Source organism: Nyctibius grandis, chromosome 8 (assembly GCF_013368605.1).
Source record: "Nyctibius grandis isolate bNycGra1 chromosome 8, bNycGra1.pri, whole genome shotgun sequence".
Classification (NCBI taxonomy): domain Eukaryota; kingdom Metazoa; phylum Chordata; class Aves; order Nyctibiiformes; family Nyctibiidae; genus Nyctibius; species Nyctibius grandis.
The window spans coordinates 33,621,574-33,644,700 of NC_090665.1; the positions used below are offsets into that span (position 1 = coordinate 33,621,574).

At 40.3% G+C, this 23,127-nt stretch overlaps 2 protein-coding genes across 5 annotated transcripts in view; both read left to right on the forward strand.

The window, feature by feature from the left end:
• The window catches only part of COL24A1 (collagen type XXIV alpha 1 chain), a 147,790-nt gene extending 143,750 nt beyond the window's left edge, over positions 1-4,040 (forward strand). For all 4 annotated transcript variants that reach the window (XM_068406150.1, XM_068406152.1, XM_068406151.1 and 1 more), the window contains 2 exons: positions 827-1,042; positions 2,582-4,040. In XM_068406150.1, coding sequence (XP_068262251.1) covers positions 827-1,042; positions 2,582-2,728 — 363 coding nt within the window. In that variant the 3' untranslated portion in view covers positions 2,729-4,040. The remainder of the gene's footprint in view (positions 1-826; positions 1,043-2,581) is intronic.
• Positions 4,041-5,323: 1,283 nt separating this feature from the next.
• The window catches only part of ZNHIT6 (zinc finger HIT-type containing 6), a 34,058-nt gene continuing 16,254 nt past the window's right edge, over positions 5,324-23,127 (forward strand). Inside the window, exons 1-9 of the mRNA XM_068406857.1 lie at positions 5,324-5,442; positions 7,049-7,114; positions 7,205-7,311; positions 7,396-7,481; positions 8,801-8,904; positions 17,768-17,836; positions 18,638-18,718; positions 19,243-19,323; positions 21,048-21,080. Coding sequence (XP_068262958.1) covers positions 5,375-5,442; positions 7,049-7,114; positions 7,205-7,311; positions 7,396-7,481; positions 8,801-8,904; positions 17,768-17,836; positions 18,638-18,718; positions 19,243-19,323; positions 21,048-21,080 — 695 coding nt within the window. The 5' untranslated portion in view covers positions 5,324-5,374. The remainder of the gene's footprint in view (positions 5,443-7,048; positions 7,115-7,204; positions 7,312-7,395; positions 7,482-8,800; positions 8,905-17,767; positions 17,837-18,637; positions 18,719-19,242; positions 19,324-21,047; positions 21,081-23,127) is intronic.

A 23,127-nucleotide genomic window follows, 5' to 3' on the forward strand; every position in this document is an offset into this window, starting at 1 on the left:
TCTAAGCTACATTAGTAATTCATCACTCAGCAGTTAAGTGTAGAGACGCTGAGGTCATTGCAATGGGAAGGAAGAAAATTATGACTACTTTTCAACACTTAGCTACTTTTAAATGCCATTAGGCAGAGACTGGCTTCCTTCATATCATTATTCCTTGCTCCTCTTTAGCATGTAGTCCTTAAACCCTCGAGAATAGAAATTTTGTATTTCTGGAGTTTTGCATATACACTGTAGTCATTGAAGAGCATCAGAAATACCATAAAGTTCCCATATGCATTCCTACATTTGGAAGATCCCTGAATATGATCTAGTCTTCGAGAAATTATTGTTGAGTAATGAGTAACTATATTTTCTGTCTAAAATCAAAATATACTTACGAATTTTTAGATTTTTAATGGGATGTAGGTATTGCCAGAACCTGTGGTCTGAGATGACTAAACAGCAGAAGGATGTGGCCACAGTTAAAACACTGCTGCTGATAATATCTTTCTTTGAATCACAAAATCATTTGTTTCAGTTTCCTTATTTAAAAAGTGTTTTCTGCCTAGCTGTGTTTCAACAATGTTGTAAGCATTAGCAAATGTTTATATTTAAGCTTTGAAAATGTCCTATGAAAGCTCCTGTTTATAGTAATCGCTATAATAGAACCGAACAGCTCTCCTGAAAACACAAATCGGGCTCTTTGGCATCAATCCCAATGTATAAACATGTATACACGCTCCCGTGCCTGAACAGCACACATGTATGTCCATGTCACTTTGTGCTGTTGTGGCCATTCAGCATAGCCCAGCTGTAAGCCTAACAATGCATTTCTCTTTGAACTTAGCTGGAGTTCGGCGTTGGAAAAGTGCAGATGAACTTCCTTCATTTACTGAGCTCAGAAGCAACCCATAGCATCACAGTTCATTGTCTGAACACACCAACGTGGGGATTAAATAAAGCAGGTGGCCAGAAAACATCTGTTAGCTTCAAAGGATGGAATGGTCAAATATTTAAAGCAAATACGCTACTTGAACCGAAAGTGCTTATGGATGAATGCATGGTAAATACTTTTTAGCAGTAGCATTATTAAAACCATAATAGAGTTACTGTTTAGACATTATTAACTTTCTGCAACTAAATAACAATCAATTAGATTCATGTCCCTTGAAGCTTACTTCTTACATTGTTCTGCATATGTCTTTATATGCCGACCTTTTGATATTGAATTCAACATCTACCCAAGCATAAAAGCAATTGCAGTAATACAGGGTATCTGTACTTGCTGTTTGCATTGAGTGTCATGTATTTCAAGACTCTACTAAGACAATGGAGAGAGATCAGAACAGAAACAAGGAGGTCCTCCAGGAAACTTTAGGAACAGTTATTCTCAAATGAAAATTCAGGCTTCTGTAAGAGTTCTGTTGAGGTTATCTAACACAAAATCTCAGGTTCAAACAGGCTGGAAATTATTTTTTGGACAACTAAATATCTTTAAATTCATTGACTATGAGTCAATTGTTTGGTTATTTAATAAAATAATGATGATTGGTAATGGACTCCATGGCTAACAAAAATATTAAATCGTATTTGTATTTAGGAAAAATTGGAAGAGCTTATTAATTTTCTAATGCTTATTAGATTACTCCACTCAGCAAGTTGTGAGCCATTTGGTAAATGTCTTGGTAGCACGCTATGAAATACAGCAGCCAAGCACTTTACACTTTCAGTATTTTATAGCTCTACTGTCATTTACAGTAACGAAAGACCTGAGACAGGTTCCATATTGATACAGGGGTGTCAAGTGAGATTTTTAATCTCAAGACAGAAAGTGGTTTTATTGAGGCACTTTGAAGCTGTTATGCTTCTGACCTTTATTAGCACATGCTAATGAGATGCTCTGGCCTGTGTCATGCAGCTAAGGTGCAGCCATTGAAGCCCATTTTCCCCACCTCCTAGTCTGTTTGGGAGTGTTTTAATCCCTGAGAAAAATTAAGGCATACAGTGATGGCTATTCAGAAGTGCTATTTTTCTGTGATTCCAAATATCAAGACACTCCCAGCCTCAGACAATGTTATAATGTTATTTTATGATTTGTATAAGGTATCAATTTTTTACTGAGATTTTTAAAGGATTAGAATAATCAATATGAAGTTCATGGCAAAAATGCAGCTCTCATTCTCTACAGTTATTCTTCAAGGGCCTACAAAGTCATTCAAGTGCCTGTAGAGTTCTTAACCTGAGACCTACTGTTCCAATTGGGAGGTGAATTTAGCAAGAGATCTAAGAGTCTGTATGAGCTCGGGACTGCTTGCAGAGTGACAGGCACTCTGCTCTGAGGCCTGTTGCACTGTGTCTGCATCCACTCCAGCTGCATTCTGGGCTGGGCTTTTTTTTACAGTTACAGTTTTGCCAGGAGTGCCCATGGTGTTGCATGGGAGAAATGGCATTTGTTAAATTACACAGGTTTTTTTAGAAACTGCTGGGAGAAGAAATGTTTCCATACACTTCTCCTCCTCTTGCTCTTTAGGCAAAATTTTCCATTTGTGCTTTGAAGCTCATCTTTGATATGAATCTAATATTCAGCTTATGTATGTTGCAGATTGAAGATGGCAGCTGGCATAAGACACAGTTCTTTTTTCACACTCAGGACACTAATCAGCTTCCAGTTGTTCAAGTTAACGCACTTCCTCATCTCAAACCAGGACAGCAGCACTTCATAGAAAGTGGTTCAGTGTGCTTCCTTTAAGGTTTCTGCCCTGGTTTTTTTTTTTTTTTTGCATCAACATGGAATTGCTGCATAGATTGAATGCAAAAGTAATGATCCATTACAGGCCTAATTACTAGGAAACTGAAGAATCGTTTTTGAACAGTGTTGGTTAAAGAACCTCAGGAAGAAAAAGACTTCCTCCTAAGGAGAAATGGCATTGAAAAGGAAAAGAAAGAAAGAGAAGACTACAACAATTTTCATAAAGTATTTTTTTAAAAAAAAAAGATTGGTGCTTTCTTGTGTAATTTCCTGGAACTGAGTATCTGAACATGGAATTTTTCAGGACCTCTAGTGTTCTTAGCAACCTCTTTAACAGCACTGCAAAAAAAAACATCCCAAGGAAAGCTGGAGACATACAATACTAAGGAGCAATACTGGCTAATGCTCCTAAATGTGCAATAGCTTATATATGAAAAGTGAATTATGCCACAGTACAATACGTCTGCTTAAACATTGTTCTATTTTAGTCCTTTGTGGACACATACATCTTAACAGATGGCACACTACCTCTTCTGTGTTTCCTGTCCGTGTTGCCTTGGTGCTCTTTGTAACACAAGGTGCTTGTGGCTTTATCAGAGATTGAGTCCCATTTTATCTTTCAGACTGTATGTGCTGGTTACATCAGGATATGTTTCTGTTGTAAAGGTACTTATTTTAAATCGTTGGTCACATCCTTCACTACAATGAAAACATTATTTAAGTGGATTTCTTGTTTAAAATATTTTTGTGTACTGTTGTGGAAATGGTATATGAGACAGCACATTGTATATTATGCATATAGTCAGAACAGTTAGCTTTACAGCCATTGTAAAAATTGTTGTAGAAGAGCTACCTACAGTAGTTTTGAGTTTTAGATTCTGTATTTCAGTTAACATTTTGAATGCCAAAGGTGTCTTAAGATTATATATTGTGTATATATTTTGTAACTTGTGAAGAAAAGCTAGTACAGCATGTCTTCTGAATGGCTGCTGTTAAATTATAATCAGCATTTCATCAACCTAGAAATTCCATTTTTTGCATTATTAGGTCATTTCAAGTTTTTTAAATTAAGCCTAAAATGTTCAACCATCTTTTTTTTTATTAAAAAAACAACAATTTTACCATTAGGAAAAGCACTCTTTATAACGAGGTGTCTCTACCTGTTATTAGTCCAAAGTTTGTTCAGTAGTACACAGCAAGATGACACCAGATTATACTGGGAAGCAGGGGAGTGTTCAAACAACTTGTTTAACTGTCTTGATCCGCAGCAAACCGTACTTACTAAAGTATAATAAAATAAGCTTCCAAGCTCGCTGTTTGTCTTCTGCTATTCTGTTTCACATTGTATAGTTCATTCTTAGAAACAATGAAAATCCTCTAGAAGGGCGCTTGTTAGCTGGTGATGCTTCCTTTACCAAGAGGGGAACACACAGGCTTCGTGCTGTGGAATACTGTGAGAGAGACAGTGTTTCCTTTTACAAGGTAATGTACATGTACATCCCATTTTACATTTTATATCGAAGCATCAGTTTTGTTCCCTTTGAGAAAATCTGATAAAATTAAAGACAAAGCAAGCTTACAGAGTGGTGATAAAGGTTAGAGAAAATGTCTCACTTTTTGCATTTTCAAGATCATTACACTCTGGCAGCATCACTTGACATTTGCTCTTAGTTTGGCTGTGGAGCTGATGTTGTGACAAATGGAATTTTTTTTTTTTTTTTGTAAGAATGTCATCTTTTAGAAAATGTTCTTCTTTGTGTATATTTTTATTAGTCTTATTGCCCTATTTTTTTAAATTCTTTATAGCCTGTATTTATGGTTTATATTAGCATGTCTCAGAAATTACCTATTTAAAAAAAAATAGCTTGAAGTACTATAAGGCTGCTCAGATGTAAGTATGTGCATTTCTGTAATTGAGGCAAAAATGCACACCCCATGCAGACAGCACAATGAACCTGTGCAGCGGGACACTGACCAATAACACCGTACCATGTCGCTGGAGTTGCAGGTTGCTGGAAACATCTGGCTGAAAGCACCCTGTTTGACAGTATACATGTCTAGGGTGCAGTGTGGGTTCTGGAAAGCCTCTTGTATTCAGACATCTTTACCAGCGCTCCTGAAAGCATTGGCGGGAGATCTCTCACAATTTTGTCCCACCATCTTAACACGTACCTGTACTCTGCAATTAATATTTTATTGTTTCTGAGGTGGTCACCCACTTTGTTACCCTTAATTTTAGAGCAAGCCCTGATCTAGACTTGAGTCTTTGTCAGAATCCTTTTATCCCTTTTCCTTTTATTGTTATTTTTCATGGTTAAAAATCCATTAAAAAGCACCTGGCAAGTAGGGCTTTGAACCTGCCTAAAGCCGGAGGCATAAAGCTTAAACGCTTCTCCCCTGCCCAGGGGCAAGGCCCGGCGCTGGCGGCGGGGGCCCGCGGCGCGGCAGGGTGCGGGTGCCGCCATGCAGGAGCCGCCAGGCGGCGCCGCCACCCAGGAAAGGCCGCGGCCGCGGCCGCGCCCCCCCGGCCAGGCCCCGTCGAGCACCGCGTGTGGAGGCGGTGCCGCCACCCAGGAAAGGCCGCGGCCGCGCCCCCCCGGCCAGGCCCCGTCGAGCACCGCGTGTGGAGGCGGCGCCGACGCAGCCATGGCGGAGCAGGAAGGCCCCGAGAGCGCTCGGCGGTCGGCGGTCGGGCGGAAGATGTCCCTGCAGAGGTAGGGGCATGGGCAGGGTGCGGGACTGCACCCCGGAGCGTCTTCTGGGCTCCTGCAGAGGCCCGTGGCTGCTGAGCCTCACGGCCGGCTGGGCTCCGGGAGCGCCTTCCTCGGGCTCCGCGAGAACTCGGGGCCGCCGAAGGGAGCGGCTGCGCCGGCCTCTCCTCACGCAGCGCCGCCGCCGGGGCCTCCGCGGGGCCTGCTGCGGGCCAGGGCTGCCCCCTCTCCGCCCTCGGGGCGCCGGGGCCCCAGGGAACGCAGGTGCCGGAGGCGGGCGGCATCGCTGCCTTCTGCCCTGCAGCCCCCGCGCGTTCTCGTTCCTCCTCTGAGTGTCCGGAGAGGAGTAGCCTTCCCTGCGATGGGCGTTACCGCTTCGGTACTGGGCGGCTTCGGTTCCGTATCGGTGAGGGGCCTGTTCGTGGGCGGGGGGGGGGTTTTGTCCTGGGTGGTGGCGTCTGCTGTTGCGTGTTAATCGGGGTCTGCACGGGGGTGAGGCGGGGCAAAGCTTTCTGGCATGGCAGCTGAACCGCTAACGTGCGTTGGGCGCTGTGGAGGCATTTTAAAAAAGAAAGAAGGCGTCCTTGTTCAGAGTATTTCCTGTTTCTGTTTTGCAGTGTATGAAACACTTTTTTTCTGTTCTTATAACACTTCGTGCTGCCAGTACACAGAGCCACCTTCTCGTCCGGAGATGGTACTGCTGAGCGTGTCCTTCGCGCCTCCACTGTCAGCTAGCAGCGAGCGTGTGGTGGGGAGAGAAGGAACAATATTTTGAGGCTTACATTTTTTCTCTAGTAGTTAAAAGTGGTGGATTTGTGCCGTTCTTGAAAACTTTATTGATGTGGGGGGAGGATTATTTCCCTTCCCTATTTGTCAGAGTGCTGATTATTTAAGTTAATATATCAAAAACTTTTTCCTAAGAATAGGAGAAACGCCTGTTGTAATAGCCTAGTCAAAAAGCAGAACGTTATATTTGTAGAGGAAATTTTTTTTAATGTAATAAGGTAATATTTGTTAGCTATGTTTATAAAGCTTACATGTTGATCCTGAGAGGTTTCTTGAGTTTGGGGCTTGCACTGCTAACAGCCAGAAGTTGTTTTGCTGATGATATTGTCATTGTTCTTCTGTTTCATTGAAAAAATGGGATGCAGTGTTCAGGTTTTAGTATGAATCCTCAACGTTTATTTTCCATCTGCCTAAAACTGGGAGCATTATAAACTGGCACGGTACGATGCATGTTATAGGTGGTGTAAATGGAGAAAAGCATGATGCAACTGGGCCACAAAGCATAAACTGATACAGCCTTGCTGTGCTTCCAGCTCTGCAGTTAGCATGGGGTTTGTCTCTTTCTTTCAAGTATCTGCGCTGTGTTTTTATAGGCAAGACCCCTGCATGCATTTGGAGGTATTCCCCATAGCTCGCGTTATTTTGTCTGTCACCTTATCTAATCCAGGGTATTTATATTTTCTTTTTCTCCTTTCAAAGTGCAGGTGACATTTTCTGAAAATGCCAATGATGGCATGGTGCCTGGTAGTTGAGCAGGCACCTTCCCAGGCCAGTCAGGCATAAAGATGCTGCTTTATTAAGAGGTACTTTTTACTTCTTTCAGATGTGAAACATGTAGTGAAGAGGAAGCTAAGTACAGATGTCCACGATGCATGAAATATTCGTGCAGGTATCTGTTATCTGAATTAAACTGTTTTGGTTTTTTTCCCACTCGTGTGCTGAATGTGGCATGTTAATATTTTTATTTTTGTCATTTCAGTCTGTTGTGCGTAAAGAAGCATAAGCTTTCACTGAGCTGTAATGGAGTCAGGGATAAAACAGCATTTGTGTCTATAAATGAATTTACTGACTTGAACCTTCTGAGCGGTAAGAATATTCCCTGTGCTTTTTGAAATGCGTTGTTTTTTCTACGTTAGCACTCATTTTTCCTTGTTCTTTTTTTACCTTCAGATTATCGTTTCCTGGAAGATGTAGGAAGAACAGCTGATGCTGCTGCTCGACATCCTACTGTGCATGGTCCAACAACAAAAAAACATGTAAGTTTTCAATTAGCAGCTTGGTCTGTTGGAGTTAGGGTTGACTACCTTGAAATTCCTACTGAGGCAGTCCCAGTCCAGATTTCAGAGCTGATACCTCTCTTACAAAGGTGTGAATGACCCTGAATTTTAGAGCCAGAGATCAAAAGAAGTCTCTAGGTTTATGTAGTAATAGAATCGATGTCTATGTCCAATTGCGTAGAAGAATAGATTGCTGACAGTGTACATTCTTAATATTGATGCATGACCACTCGTGCTGTTTGATGATAGATGTGTGTTAAGAAAGCCTGAATGTTTCCTTCCACCTCCACAACATTTTTGAATTTTTAAGTACAAAATTCCCAGGTAAACAATGGATTTGTTAATTGCCTAAAAGTTATTACATGCTTCCCCATATTCCAAATGAAGGCAACTAGAGTTCTGCAAAGAATAAATCTAAGCAACAATGAAGTAAAAGCCAGCCTTCTAAGGATGAGAGCGGATTTTTGTTGAAACTCCTCCAATTCCAGTAAAGCATTGTTGAGGTCACAGAAATGTATGGCATTTCCTGAGAGTCCTATGATGATAAACTGTGAAGACTAAGATCAAGAAGGAAAAAAAGCAAAACCAAAAACGGTAAAACAAAATCTGCTCCAAAATACTTTGATTCATTGATATGTTACAGAAAGGCATCAGTGCCATGTTGTTTTCCAGTCTTGTGAAGCTGTCTTTAAATATAGCATTAAACTTGGTTGGAGAAAACTCACATTGATGAGAAAGTAAATTCAGAAGACTCCAGTTGTCTCTCAGGCTGTGGGTGTACATAGCACCATGATGTCTTGAAAACATGTGCTGAAGTTGGCAAGATGCTACATAGGTAGCAGTTTTTAGGGTGTGGTAGTAGGCAGGTTTATGGGATATCCTTAGTGCTACCTTCAAATTGGTATTTGTCGGAGTGGCTGAGATGGTGCTTGTGCATCCATTCTGCTAGTGGGGTTATAGCCCAAAAAACAGCTCCGTGGGTGGTATTACACCCACAATGGCTGGCTGTGGCTTTTACGGTATGTTAAAGAACTTTTACTGTAAAGAGGTCATTGGCATGTTGTTTCTTAAGCATGGAGAAACTTCACCTGAAAATGTTTCAGACGGTTTCTAGGCTTACTTTATTAACTTTTTCATTCATGATGTTTTTTTAAAAAGTCAAAGAAAGCACTTCATTGAATGTGGCCTTTTCTACAATTTTCCTGTAATCCTGTCAGCATTACTCTTTTATTGTTTAACTTTCAGGTTTTGAATATATTACTCAGATTTAAAAAAAAAATGTTTTTATTTTTTGCTAGTTATATTGTTTGAGAAACAAAGCTCGGAAGTGTGATATTGACCTGAGAACGCTTCCCGTCGGATTTACAAAAAGAAGAGAAAATTCAACCACCTTCAATTCTGTGTGAGTCTTTAGTCGGTTATAGTCAGCAATATTTTGTTTTCACTGAACGCATAATGGTGAGAATCTGAGTTCATACCGATATGCTTGTTTTTAAAATCTGTTAGGTGCGCGATTTTTACAAAAGCTATCTAGATTTTATATTTCATGCTGTAGGTTTTCATTTCGTAGGCACTTTGAGCTCAGTTTAACAGCTTACGCAATTCATGCTTATTTTGAAAAATACCAACACTGAGTAACAGGAGGAAGAATCAGCGCAGTTGTGTTTCCATCTTTTAATTTACGTTGAGTTTTGCTGCTGGAAAAAGAAGACACTTCTTCGAAGGTTTATGATAGAGGATTGATATAGAATAATTGCAAAAATCCCTCTCTGAAAAGGCTGACTTCAAGTCTGGAGAGGGGCTTCCAGTACAGTTACATCTGTTGGGTGCTATATTAGGAGTTGCTGTGCTGGAGGATGTGGATATTTGATATGGCACAGCTTGGAGAGACAAATGCAGGCAGATATGAATTCAGGAAAAAAGCTAAGAAGACTTTAAGCGTTCTCCCCTTTAACCCACCCTGTGGGCTTTCTCTGATATCCAGACCTTGTATTTTAAAGTATTTTCGCGGTAAAAATAAAAAACTTAATTACAAAGTATTTAGTTATGGCAGGAAACGGGTCTCGAGTTCAGCTTGATGATCTGCTGGGAGCAAATACAGATGCTGCTGAGCTGCTCACGGCAGCCAGCGGTGGCAGCAGCCCGGTGGCCCAGCCGCCTGTCCCCTCACGGCCCCGCCGCCTGTCCCCTCACGGCCCTCGCCATTCTCCCGTCAGGACGCGCTTTCCCGCCCTTCTGCGAAGCGCGCGGGGCGGCGCTGGGCGCAGACCAGCCAGCAGGTGTCGCTCTCCGACAAGGCAGTGACCGCCCTGGACGTGGCCGGGCGGGCCCGCCTGTGTCCGTCCTGCGCTGGGGCGAAGCACCGCTGTGTGGTTTTGCAGGTGTCTTAATTTTTATGAGAACATAAGGCATAAAACAGATGTGTAGGTGTAAAGTTTTAAAGTTACGTATTTTACGGGTTGTGCTAGAGAAAACCCAGGGTGGACCAATGGAAAGGAAGGAAATCTGGGGCATTTTCTCCTCCCTCTACCCCAAATTTATGCATCACTGAGGTTCTCAGAACAGACCAGGTCATAGCCCCAGACCTTTCAGGTGTTTAGTCATGAGGCTGTCTGCCTCTGCACTGACTTTTCTTTTCCTTGGCCACATGCTCTGCCTTTTACAGGTATCTTGTGTTTGTCTCATGCTGTTGGAGTACCTCAGGCTTAGAGCTGATTTTAACTTTCCTGGCGAATTTCCTTAATGTTGTGGATAAAACAACATAAATATCCTTAGGAGTACAGGGTAAGGAGTAGTCTTAAAGAGTCAGAGTGAGAGCAGAAAGCCCAGGCATGCTGGGATCAATAGCTAAGAGGAGGACAGAACAACAGAAAAGGAACACATACAGGGGGGTTTGACACTATTGGGAAGATCCTGGGCATGGTACAGTACTGAACTGACAGAAATTTGCCTTCATGTACTGTATTTTTCAGTTCTTTTTCTCTAGAAAGTCTTTTTGGGTACATACTGAAGTGTAGCTTGCATTGGGAACAAGTTAAGCTTTGAGCAGATTACGTTTTCACACCTATCATGCTTTATGTTGTTTAACAGAAGCAGATTTAAAAACTAAGAGGATGGCACAAGGAAGGTGACTTATTGGCAAACAGGCATGGAAATATTTCACAGGCTGCTGGGAGAATGCCTTACAGCTTTTTGTCAACCAGAGTCTTGGGGTATTTTGTTGTTGTTTTGGAATGCTAGGCTGTCTGGGACTTTTGCATCCCATCAGAAAGAACGTGATAACGTTCTCTGTTCTTAAGAAGATAGGAAGTAACTGTATCTTTCCTGTAAATGCTGTCTAAGGGTATGGAATACGCTCAGTGAGTACTACACAAACGATGTGTTTCCTCTCTTTTGCTGCTACTGTTATTCACGCAGTAGTGGGCTGTTTGAACTCAGTGATGCAGATTAAAAATTAACCTTTTGTTTTGGTTTTTTTTCTTTAATTGGCACGTTTTGCTTATTCTCCTTAAATGGGTTCCTGAGGAATCAAACCTCAGGTTTGATCAAACCAGTGAGTATCAGCCATTTAACACCTATCCTATGTGACTTCATGACACCCATAACATTTTGTTGAATATTACATTCAAAGGGGGTAAAGCTGTGCAAATAGTTTCGTTATACAAGCTTAACACCTGACATTGGATAGGGTCTGGTGTGTCTACTGTTCTCTGCATCTGAACCCCTTCTCATGCTGTTTGTCAGTCGAGATTTGTAGAGGGGTTGCTCCAGAGGGTGGAGGTTGGAAGCTGCTCGACGTATGTGCGTGGAAAGCTGAGAACAGCCTACCTTAGCTAGGTAGGGAAAATTAAAATTAATTGTTTGAAGTGTTGCTGATCTTGAGAATTTACCAAGGAGTTATCTGAGCTGGGTTTTGGGCTAATATTGCACTGTCAGAGCTGTTAAACTTGAATTTAGTTGTTACTTAGTACATAGTTTTGCTTGCTTTCTAGGACCCACCAAAGTAAGTTCCCAGGCAAAGGAACACTACTCTGGAGTGATCAGAGAGCAGGATGTTCATGCATTTCAGTAGATCAGTAGCTTTTCAGAACATCCCCACATGAAGACGAGTACTGGCTGAGTTCTCTACCTGAGATTTTTTTTTTCTTTAAGCAATTGAAATGTTTCATTCTCACAGTGAATCTGATGGTAATTTCGTTTATTTGCAGAAGTTAAAGAGGACAGTAGTTTTATTCTTTAAAGATTATTACAGTTTGGGTTACTCAGCCTTGGCGGTTTCCCTTTGATTTACACAGGACTCTCAGTTCAAGCCTGGCGTGTTTGATTATTGCAACACATATGGTTAGTAACATCTCCTGCTGTTGGGAGGCCCCTTGATAGAACACCATATGCGTACAAAGAAAGCGTGCTTCAGTTTTTTCGTTGATTGTCTTGCTGTTTACTGTAACTAGGAAACATATGAACTTTCAGTAGAAATATGTCAGTTTTGCTGTTCATACGTCAAATCCAGGAATTAGCTTGATGAAGATGCAAAAAAATGCAGACATCCTCTTTTGTGTGCTGCTGTTAGAAGTGCAACAAAGTCAATTTGGTGCTGTGGGAAAGACTGTGGATGTTGTCTACCTAGCCTTCAGTAAAGCCTTTGACACTGGTTCCCACAGCATTCTCCTGGAGAAACTGGCTGCTCATGGCTTGGATGGGCATATGCTTCACTGGGTAAAAAACTGGCTGGATGGCCAGGCCCAAAGAGTTGAGGTGAATGGAGTTAAATCCAGCTGGCGACCAGTCACGAGTGGTGTTCCCCAGGGCTCAGTATCGGGGCCAGTTCTCTTTAATATCTTTATCAGTGATCTGGATGAGGGGATCGAGTGCACCTTCAGTAAGTTTGCAAACGACACCAAGTTGGGCAGGAGTGTTGATCTGCTTGAGCGTAGGAAGGCTCTGCAGAGGGATCTGGACAGGTTGGATTGATGGGCTGAGGCCACTGTATGAGGTTCAACAAGGCGAAGTGTCGGGTCCTGCACTTGGGGCACAACAACCCCATGTACCGCTACAGGCTTGGGGAAGAGTGGCTGGAAAGCTACCTGGTTGAAAAGGACCTGGGGGTGTTGATCAATGGCCAGCTGAATATGAGCCAGCAGTGTGCCCAGGTGGCCAAGAAGGCCAACAGCATCCTGGCTTGTATCAGAAATAGTGTGGCCAGCAGGACTAGGGAAGTGATCGTCCCCCTATACTGAGCACTGGTGAGGCTGCACCTCGAATACTGTGTCCAGTTTTGGGCCCCTCACTGCAAGAAAGACATTGAGGTGCTGGAGAGAGTCCAAAGAAGGGCAATAAAGCTGGTGAATGGTCTAGAGCACAAGTGTCATGAGGAGCAGCTGAGGGAACTGGGGTTGTTTAATCTGGAGAAAAGGAGGCTCAGGGGAGACCTTATCGCTCTCTACAGCTACCTGAAAAGGAGGTTTTAGCGAGGTGGGTGTTGGTCTCTTTTCCCAAGTAACAAGTAATAGGACAAGAGGAAACAGCCTCAAGTTGCGTTAGGGGAGGTTTGGATTGGATATCAGGAACAATTTCTTCACGGAAAGGGTTGTCAAGCATTGGAACAGGCTGCCCAGGGAAGTGGTGGAGTCACCATCCCTGGAGGTATTTAAAAGACGTGTACATGTGGTGCTTAGGGACAAGGTTTAGTGGTGGACTTGGCAGTGCTGGGTTAACAGTTGGACTTGATCATCTTAAAGGTCTTTTCCAACCAAAACGATTCTGTGATTCTAGGAACACAGAGTTGGGGAAGGGAGGGGGATGAAGTCATCACACTTCTGCATGGTCTTTTATCTTAAACTTTATTTTCTTTAATCTGTAAGAGAATCTAGTCACTTACTGTGACTGAATCTTCGTTGCTTAAGAAAGTTAAGAAAGGCATTATTATCCAAAGGTGTAGATAGTGAACGCCCAGTATTTCAATTAAACTTCAGTGCGTTAGGTGAGAGTACTGGGTGTTGTCAAATGAAAGGATAACTGGTCGTTCATTAAACTTCTTTATGTCCTTTTCATCTCTTCTAACAATTCAAAATAACATAGACAGGAAGTACCTAGAGTATTTGTGCTTTGATGCAAGATGTCCTGTATACTATTTTTAGAACATTTTAAGAATATGAATTGCTAAATAGAAACAAAATAATCAGTGAATCACTATCTTTGACAGGCTGTCAGTGAAGTACTTCTGCAGAGCCAGAACTGGGATTGGTATCTTAAGATGTGATGAATCTGGAAATTTTTGTCAATATATATTTTATCTTGCATATATATATACACACACACATTTTAAAAGGTTTTATATAGATAAAACCTTCTACTGCAGTCTAGGCAAAATTACCTGTTCAGAAGAAACCTAGGTAAGAAAGTTAAGCTTTATGAGATATTTCGTAAATGTTTTAAGAAATACATAAATATTGGACCCTTCTAAAAATCTGCCAAGGCACTTAACTGATATGTTCAAGTCCCAGACTCCTTTGTCCTTTAATTCCCAGCAGCTGTACTGCCTACACCCACAGTACTTGGAGCATCTTCCTAGGTACTGCATTAACTATAAAAGATGGTGAAAATTTTTGCAGTTGTCCTGAGAGCTAGCTGAAGGTAACAGCCACTTTGTATATACTGCTGCTGTCTTTGTAACATCAGAAATAAAAATCTTCCAGTTGTTGCTGTGGAAAATTTAAAAATCGTTTACCTGTTGTTCTGTGAAAACTACAGTTGATGGTAGAAAATATTTTTTTTTAAGTTTTAGGAGAAATGAAAGGGAGACAGTTACTTTGATTTAGAAGAACAGCAATTGCAAAACAGCCTGTGCACTTCTGAACATAATTTGCGGCTACATCTCGGGCAGGGGAAGAGGTGCTTGGCTCCTCTTTTTCCCTCTGACCAGTTTCCGTGCTTCTGAAGTAGCCAAAATAGGATGTGAAGCCAAGCAATGCAGGAATGGGCTATGATGCTCCTTTTACTGACATCAAGGATGTGCTTGTGCCTCATCCAGATCTCTGCCGTTTGGTAGTCCTATAGTTGGTGCCTTGGTATTCAAGAAAACCGTGGAGTGGCGTTACATGGCAGCTGAGCGGCCTGGAACACTTCATGCAGTGAGCTGTTACTCAACTGCAGATGACTTGCTTAATAAAACATTTTCATTTAGAAAATGAACATAGTACATGTCAGTTGTACTTGAAGGAAATACCACCCCAATGAGCCGTAATGGAAAATGAAGTCAGTGGGATCTGGAGCCAGGATATCTAATTTTAATCAGAACTTGTTGTGAAGCAGCTTTGATAGCATCTACAGTTGACATCAAGTTCTCTAACTGGGCAGAGATCAGTGATGGTGAGGGATGCTTCACTTTAATAACAGGCAGGTTGTTTTTCAAGACTTCATTGTACAGTGAAGAGTATGAGACTATTCCAGTTCTAAGCTGCTTTTTTCCTTGCCTCCTTCTGCCCAGTTCTTAATCTGTCTTCTTTCTGCTTGCCATTTACTTTCAGGCAAAAGTACTTTGAAGAGAGATTAAGTAATTCACTGCAGTTTTGGTGTTAGCATGCTGCAAAAAAAACAACATTTCTGTTTTTCCAAAGTGAAACTTTTTGACAAGTAATGATCTTTTTAACGTCAGTGTTCAGGCTCCCTGATTTATAGCTCTTTCGTGCACTATTCTGAAGACTAGATTGTGCCTGGAAGGGGGAGGGAGGGCGAAAGTCTGAAAAGATCCCTCTTAAGCTGATTATACAGCTGCAGCGATGAGCTGAATCTGCCTCAGTGAGCCCACAGGGAACTGGTCTTGCATGTGAAATCAGGATGTGCTGTGTGACGACCGTTTCTGCAGACACAAAAGAGTATTCCTAACAACAGGCAGCAGATAGCTAGAAGTACTTCTGGAACATTTCTTTTTCAAGTGCCTGTGTTAGAGCCCTCTAGGCCACATACATGTTTCTGTGAGCTGTGTCATGGTTTGTCTGTTTCCACTTGGGAGAGGAAGATTTGCAGTGCTCCCATTGCTTTGTCTGTCTTGATTTAAAAATTTGACAGAAAGAAAGCCCATATCACAGGAGAGGTTGGTCACTTAGAGTAGGTAAACATGGCTTGTTTGAAAGAAGATGTACTAAAGTCTCCTTGAGAAGGTACTTTGAATTAATACCGTGTTAAATGCCAGATATTAACATATGTCTGAAAGAGGAATCACAAGTTTGTAATCACAAATCAATTGAACTGGTTCCACGACCCCGTTGATATTCCAGTTTGTTCTATGCATACGGTAGCGTTGATGCTTCCTTCAGTTGTCAAGGTGAAGAATTGCAAAACCTTGTTTCACTCATCTTGCAAAAAACTTCCAAAATTCCACTCACTGATTTTGAGTTATTTCAAAACCTTTTCCAGTTTGGTAATTTAAGACGGTATCATACCAATATGCAAAATAGCATAAAATCTGTGAGGCAAGATACCATGTCAGCTTCTGGTTATATACGCTATGTAATTAATAATGTTTTCTGTGTTATCCTCCGGCTCTGGTCATACAATCTTCTTAACCTATTTCAGACCTAATGTGCTCTGACTTCACCTTCTTATTTAAGGAAGGTTCTCTCATTCTCAGCTTTAACAAACATGACCAGATAGAGCAGAAGAATCACAAGGCGTTGTTGCACACCTCTGCTGAGTCACATGCTGCTTTGGGGAGCTTGGCCTTCATTAGTTCTTTTTATTCTAGTTATTAGCTCCTTGGAGCTAGGGTTCTTGCTTGCTCTTTTCTCAGTAAACACTAGCACTTCTGATTTGATTTATACCACAGGAAGTATAATTCAGCTGTAAAGCTCAGTTTTCTCCTAGGAATAACTAGATAAGGGAATGATTACTTATTCTATAAGAGCACTTTTTGTAAAGTGCTTGCATTTAAAAATTGGTATGATAGTTAATTGAACTTAGCAGCTAACTTGTTTACTGTTTTGCTACTGGATGCACACGTACTTGTCTCTGCAGCCAGCTAGAACCTGCTGGATAATGTTTCATCTGCCTGATAAACAAGTTAAACAACGTGTTGGAACAACAGTGTTTCCTTTTAATTGTAGTACCAGAATCTTTGCATAACTGATGGTGATTATCCTGGATATAATGATTCCTTGGTCTTAAGTAGTGTAAAAAAAAAAAAATAATAAAAAAGGGGGGAGGAGTACCATTAGATATTGCTGTGCTTCATATAGATGTCTGGCCTCTGATTTCTAAATGGTAGTAGTTCACTCCTTCTTATTCCAGATCTTTAGTGTTTGAGTGTAAAATTCTGAACCAGAGCAAAGGGCCATGCACCTCCGTTTTAGACTGTGCTTTTTCTTAGAAGATTTCTTTTAGAAATAAGGTGTTACAGTCACCATACCAAATGGGAGACTTTGGAGCAATGAGAGGAAAAATCCTTTGTCTTAAGTTAATATTGGCTTCCGCAGCATTTCTGCAGATGAGTAAAAAGGCAAAAAGAGATTTCCTAATCTAGCGAAGTATCCTCTAAGTAATACTGCCTTTCTTAAGATGATATTGCACTGGAACCATGATTCAATAGCTTCTATTCTCAGGTATTAATTATGCTAGCTGGAAAGGGAAGATGTGTCTTAAAACTAACAAACTGGAGAAGGGAACATGATATCAATTTTGGTCTCCACAGAAAGCTTCCTGATCTTTCTGTAAAACATCTTTCTAACTTCAGTTCTCCATGTTATGCCAAAATGTGTGATAATGTCCCTGCCCATGACACGCTTTCTATTTAGGCAATCACTGCTGTGAAAAATCGAGTCCCCTATTTTATGTAGAACCTGGCCTCAACTGGGACCTCTGGCTATTATTGTTGCACAGGTTTGGCAATCTGTCCTGGGTGATGTGCCAAAAAGCATTTTCCTTTTCTGAAAGTAAAGGGCAGCTATACATCTAGAAAGTCAGCTGGAAGATATTCCCTTTTAAAATGTGAAATGCTGTTGATCAGTTAATTGATCATCTTACCTGTATTTATAAGGAACAGATTTTTATCCCATGAGGACTTGAAATTTAGCAGGATCTGGGAGCAGCGCATCTTTCAAAGCGCCTCTCAGCTTCTCTGCATGGCCCTTTTACTCTTTGAAAATGCCATTCAAAATCTTGACTATATATTTTCTTCTGCACCCATGTCGTAGGCTACTGAGCTTTATCGTAGAAAAAAAAGTAGTAGTTACCAGCTAATATTAAGAATATGCATTTCTTTTTCTTTTTAGGGAGAAAAAGTTCTACTGGCATTTGAAGCTCCTATTTCCTCACTGTAATGCTGAATACACTTTAAAAAGGTACAGAGCTTGAAAAACAGGTTTTTATAAAGTTTAAATTATTCTGCTGAAATTGAACTGCAAAATATTTTGATCAGTTCTTATCTATTTCTGTTACATAAGGTAAAATCTAATATTATTTATAGTCTTAATTAAAAGGGCATTTAAATTGAAAAAAATACTTTAAAGTTGTGTAGTCCTTTCCTCTTTGAAAGCTATCAGGCTTTTCAAATCGGGCAAAATGTTTGATTGCTCGTCCTTTTCTCTAGGTAAACAGAGCAGCTTGTATATTCATGACAGCAATATCCCATACACCTAACATACTCTGTTCTCATGGAGCAGATGTTCAGCAAGATTTGCCATCCCTCCTTGCCCGCACACTGGAGCTGACCTTCATATAGGATGAAATGGTTGCGTTGTTTGCTTTGTAGGAAATCCCACAAGCACATTTTGCAAAGGCCAAAAAATAAGCTTTTGTTGACAGATCTTTCTCCTTTTTTCCTAGCCTGAAGGGGGATGAGAAGTATGCCTTGTCTGCTTCTAGCGCTGTAGGAACAGCATGTTTCTGCTGCAGGGTTAGAAACTAGAGATACGCATCTGTTTACTCCATGTAGATGCCATTGAAGTCCCAGTGTTGAAATTGAGATAAAGCTGTCAATTAGCTATGCTGTATTGATACACATTTATGATCTTCCCGTAAACTACTCAGTTGTGTCACTGTAGCATGCAAATATACAGCTTCCTCCAAATGACTCGGATAATAGATTTTTGTGTACGTGATGAACCACGTCTTATGTATTTGATTTTTATCTTTGGTGAAAGGGTGCCTGATGATAAAACACTCGCTGATATCCTTAAGCCGTACATTGATCCAGTGGAGTCAGATCCTGTAGTTTGTCAAAGGTAAGTATTGAATAACTTTTCTATCTAGTTCATCAAATGCACTAATAAAAGAATGGAACGGTTCTGAATAAATTACTTAAACTAGCTGCAGTTTCAGCATGCAGAGCTGAGTTCCCAGTCAGCAGTACATCTTTAATTCCTATGATGAAAACCATCCTAACATTCACCAGCCAACTAACCCTGGAGTACAGCCACCACATTTAAACCAGGAAAAGATTAAGACATTGACTCATGGCATAAAGATCAAATAAAGCAACTGTAATTCTAAAAAATGTAACCATAATTAAACTCAGTGGGGGTGACAGTGAACCTTTTCTTTGGAGTAATTAGAAAAACATACTAGTAATTTCAGCCCTCATTTATAGGAAGTACTTAGTATGTGGCAAATTATTGTCTTTATGAAGAAATATATACTTTTGGCTGTTGACATGCAAAAGATATCCATCTCTTAAGCATGCTAGGAAGAAAAGTAATTGTGCATCATTTTTTCTTTATCTTTGTTGCATATTCTTTTTTTTTTCCAGATTAAAAATCTATGCAGTGTCTCCTCAGTCAGATGTACAAATTTTAATGAAAATAGAAAACAGGAAACAAAACTCTGTCAGGTAAGGTGGGTCTTCAGTTTGTGTGCTTCTTAATTAAAAATAGCAAAAAGAAAGAATACATTTCTTAGTCTTCGATATTACAAATGGAGATTACATAACCTGATGGATTAAACTTCAGTGAGTGATTACCAGCCATCTGAAAAATTATTCAGCAAAAAAGTTATTTCTTTGTCTTTTAATATGTCAACACTGAAGTTTCTGTGCAGTTACTGAGTAGGAAATTCAGCTGACTCATACTTGGACAATTTAAGAAGCTAGGGCACTCACAGCTACATTGGTCGAGTAGCGAGTGTGCCTGTACCTGAGCTGCTTCAGCAGCAGTCCATGCAAATGTAACAATGTCTGCAGCGAAGCTAGGTTTGTGTTAAAATGCGAAATTACTGTATTGACCAGCAGAAATGTAGACATCCATTCCCTTCTGCAAGTTCCTCTATGGATATGTTAACCTTCCCAAGAGAGTTGAAGTGATAGTTGAGGAGAGCTGTCTTTTTAAATTACTGCAGCAAAAATTATGTGCTTATCAGCATCCAGTCACTACATTTGAAATAACACATTTTTCTCCAAGTTACTAGCTCATCACTCTTCATGTTACCATATTTCTGGGTGTGGGCTTTTAAGTCTCCAGAATTCATACTTGTGCAGTATTGTTTTCTTTGTTTCCAGAACAGACAATAATCTTGAACTTCAGAATTAAACTTTAAAGAAATAATTTTTGTTGGTATAAATACCATTTTGAACACTCCACCCTGTTGTCATTGTTACTGAAAAGGATATGTTCCAGCTTAATATCATAGCTTATTGTGGTTGACCAGTGATTTCTAGTTAGGGTTCTTAAAAGTACATTCTTTTCTTCAAATGTAACAAATATGCTTTTCTTCAAATGTAAATAATATGCTTCCCTGAAGCATGGTATATTATTTCTGATGGGGAAAAAAAGTATATTAAAAAAATTTTAGTTGTAACTGAGCTTCCTGTTTGCACTGTATTTTTTCCCAGTAAATACTATTCAGAAATGTTTAATGTACTTTGAAATTCAAGCCCCAAACTCTTCATGGTTTTGATTTTTTTCTCTTTGCAATCGTTACTTGAATTGTGGTTATAACATTTGCCATCAGAGTTGTCAGCTAGAAACCTGTTGGTTTTAAGTGAAATGTCTGGACTGATTTCCATTTATTCAAGAATAGCTAAATTGTAAGTGTTTAGGGGGAAAATATAGAAATGCTGGTATTGTGAGCTGCCCTGGAAAAAAGTTCATTGCAGAAGCACCTGGGCAGATGAAGTTTTCTCACTTCTCTGTCTTTCTACTGTGTTTCCCAGTGCTCCGTGAAGGGCTGTTCAGCACAGGCTGTATGTGCTGTTGCACCCATGTAAAGAAGCTCTTCTAGAGCTCAGCTCCGGGAAATGAGATCAGAAACAATTTCCCATTTTTAAAATATTTTTAACAGACTATTCTGCTCATCTGTTAATAGTGGTACTCTGGACAGGTTCCCAGAGCATGAGCAACCTCTGTCCCTTTCTCAAGTAATTAACTCAAGCTAATGCAGCAAAACCTGAAAATGCATTCAGTGTTACTGCTGTACATCTTCCTGCCGTACGTGATTGGAAAGGCACTGTTCAAGCAATGATACTGAATATTCGCTTGTATTTAAAAAATACAGTAATTTATACACAGATGGGTTTTAGGTGTTATTTTAGTGCTTGGTTTTTCATATTTCTTTTTTTAGAAAGGAAGAAAAAAATTGCTTTTGTAATAGCAGGTAAGTTCACCTTTTAATCTTCTGAAGTAGGGTATGTAAGTTGCATAGAAGGCTTGGGAAAGAAACCAATTCAGTATCAAAGTGGAGCATCTCCTGGGCTGATCAATTTCTTTTGTTACTGAACCATTTTCCTCTTCTGAAATCTGTGTAATGCTTCCTTAGCTCACGGGTTTGTTGAGAGCTTAATGAATTCTTTTTCATTAAGCTTTTTAGAAGAATCTCAGGAGTTGTGCTACACTTAAATATCCTTAGGTTTGAGCCCCATCTGTATTCCCAGAATCAGCTATGTTGGTTGATAACAAAGTCACAGTCATTAGTATTTATCCCACTTAGTGAATGTAAAGTTTAAAAAGAACTGTAGAAAGTTCAAATAGAAAAGTTTTTTGACTTGAGGAATGCAGCTTCTCACTTGGAAATTACGTGAATCTTTTCATATAAGTTGGTGGAGCAGGCTTGGCTGTGGCAGTGCAGACAGGTCAAGGAAGCAGCATATTGAAAGAAAATTCCACTTCTGAAAGGAAAGAACAAAGTTTGTTTGAAACGGTGGGACTGCTATGTCAGCAGAAAAGCATCTTCTGTCGGCATAAGCTGTGTCTCTGCCAGCAGGCGCTCTCAGCGCGGTTATGCCAGTGTAGTTGTTGTGACAAAGGCTCTATGAGAGAATTTAAATTTTTACTGTAGTTGCATTACAGTTAAGTAGTAGAGAATTTATTTTGATTTCTTCTCCTTTGGCTACTCCCCAGTTAAATTAATTTGAGGTTTATGACTCTCATTTTATAAATCAATATCTGGAGTTGCAATGGCAGTACTTGCGATTGAAAGGGGACCGGCTTGCAGCTTAGCGGTGTTGGTGTGGAACAAAAGCTGAGCGCAGACAGAGCTCTCTCACATTTCTTTATCCACGTTTCTTTAACAGCAGAGAGCTGTTAACTGCTGGTTTGTGTAGCCTTTAGTGCCACTGTCAGCTCAGAGTAATTTCTCATCCTGTGCCACCTCATTCTGCGTGATTTTAGGCTGTATGTTCCTGTATGGCAAAATCCTCTTCCATCACTCTGTGGGCAGACTGGAGGAGTAGGATTGGTGTAGTCTACTAATCCATGCAACTCTACATAAATGTTGTGTTATCCAAAACTTCCTCTGTGCCCACCAGAAAAATTCCTTCTCCACAAGAACTAGATAAAAGAAAGGCTGTAAATATACGTTGTTGAATCGGATGTTGTTTTTAGGCTTAGCAGAACCTTTTGAAAAAAATACTTTTCATAGTTACAATTACGTATTATTGAGGAAGTGCAGTGGTGTTTCAGAGAACATCTAAGCAGGATTATTATGGGTTATAAAATGTTAGTCTTCTAGTTTTAAGATAAGTATGTTACAGAAGGATTTTAGTATTTCCTGCAATTGTTTATGAAACAGGAGTTTGTGGTTTAGTTCTGGCTGTTTTCTGTGTTTCACAGCAAATGGCCCTTTTAGTTTGAAGGTCCTTTGCAGAATGCTTTAAATTTTTTGGTTTTTCTTTTTTCCTTTCTCCAGAAATATAAATTAGCCATTGTGGTACAGATTTCTGCTTCTTTACAGGAATTCTGCAGAACTTCAGAAAGCAACTGGATAAATCCACTGTGTGCAGATATCATGGAGAGCTGCCAAACAACGTGGTGCTTGCTTGCTTCTTGCTAGGTGCAAGGGTTATAATAGTTTTCCATTTTGTGGTGCTTGCCTGCATCACCTGTTATGCAATATTTAGTTGGTGGTTAGTGTCCATTCTTTCCTCGGCTGTAACTGTTCCAAGAAAGGTTTAACTGCTGCCTCTTGGATCACTTTTACAGTCCACATTCTTTTATAAAGTAGACTTTTCTTTCTTCAGGATAAATTAGTGTCCTGACTGTCTTAAGTCCTTTATTTGGGATGCCTTCAAAGTGACTTCATATGGTAAGAGTATTGCTTTTTCCACTAAGGAAACGAAAGATGCAACTGCCAAATTATACAGTCTGGTTTGGGAAATACACCTTATTTTCCTGAGAATTGCCTTATTAGGCTTTGTGTAACAACA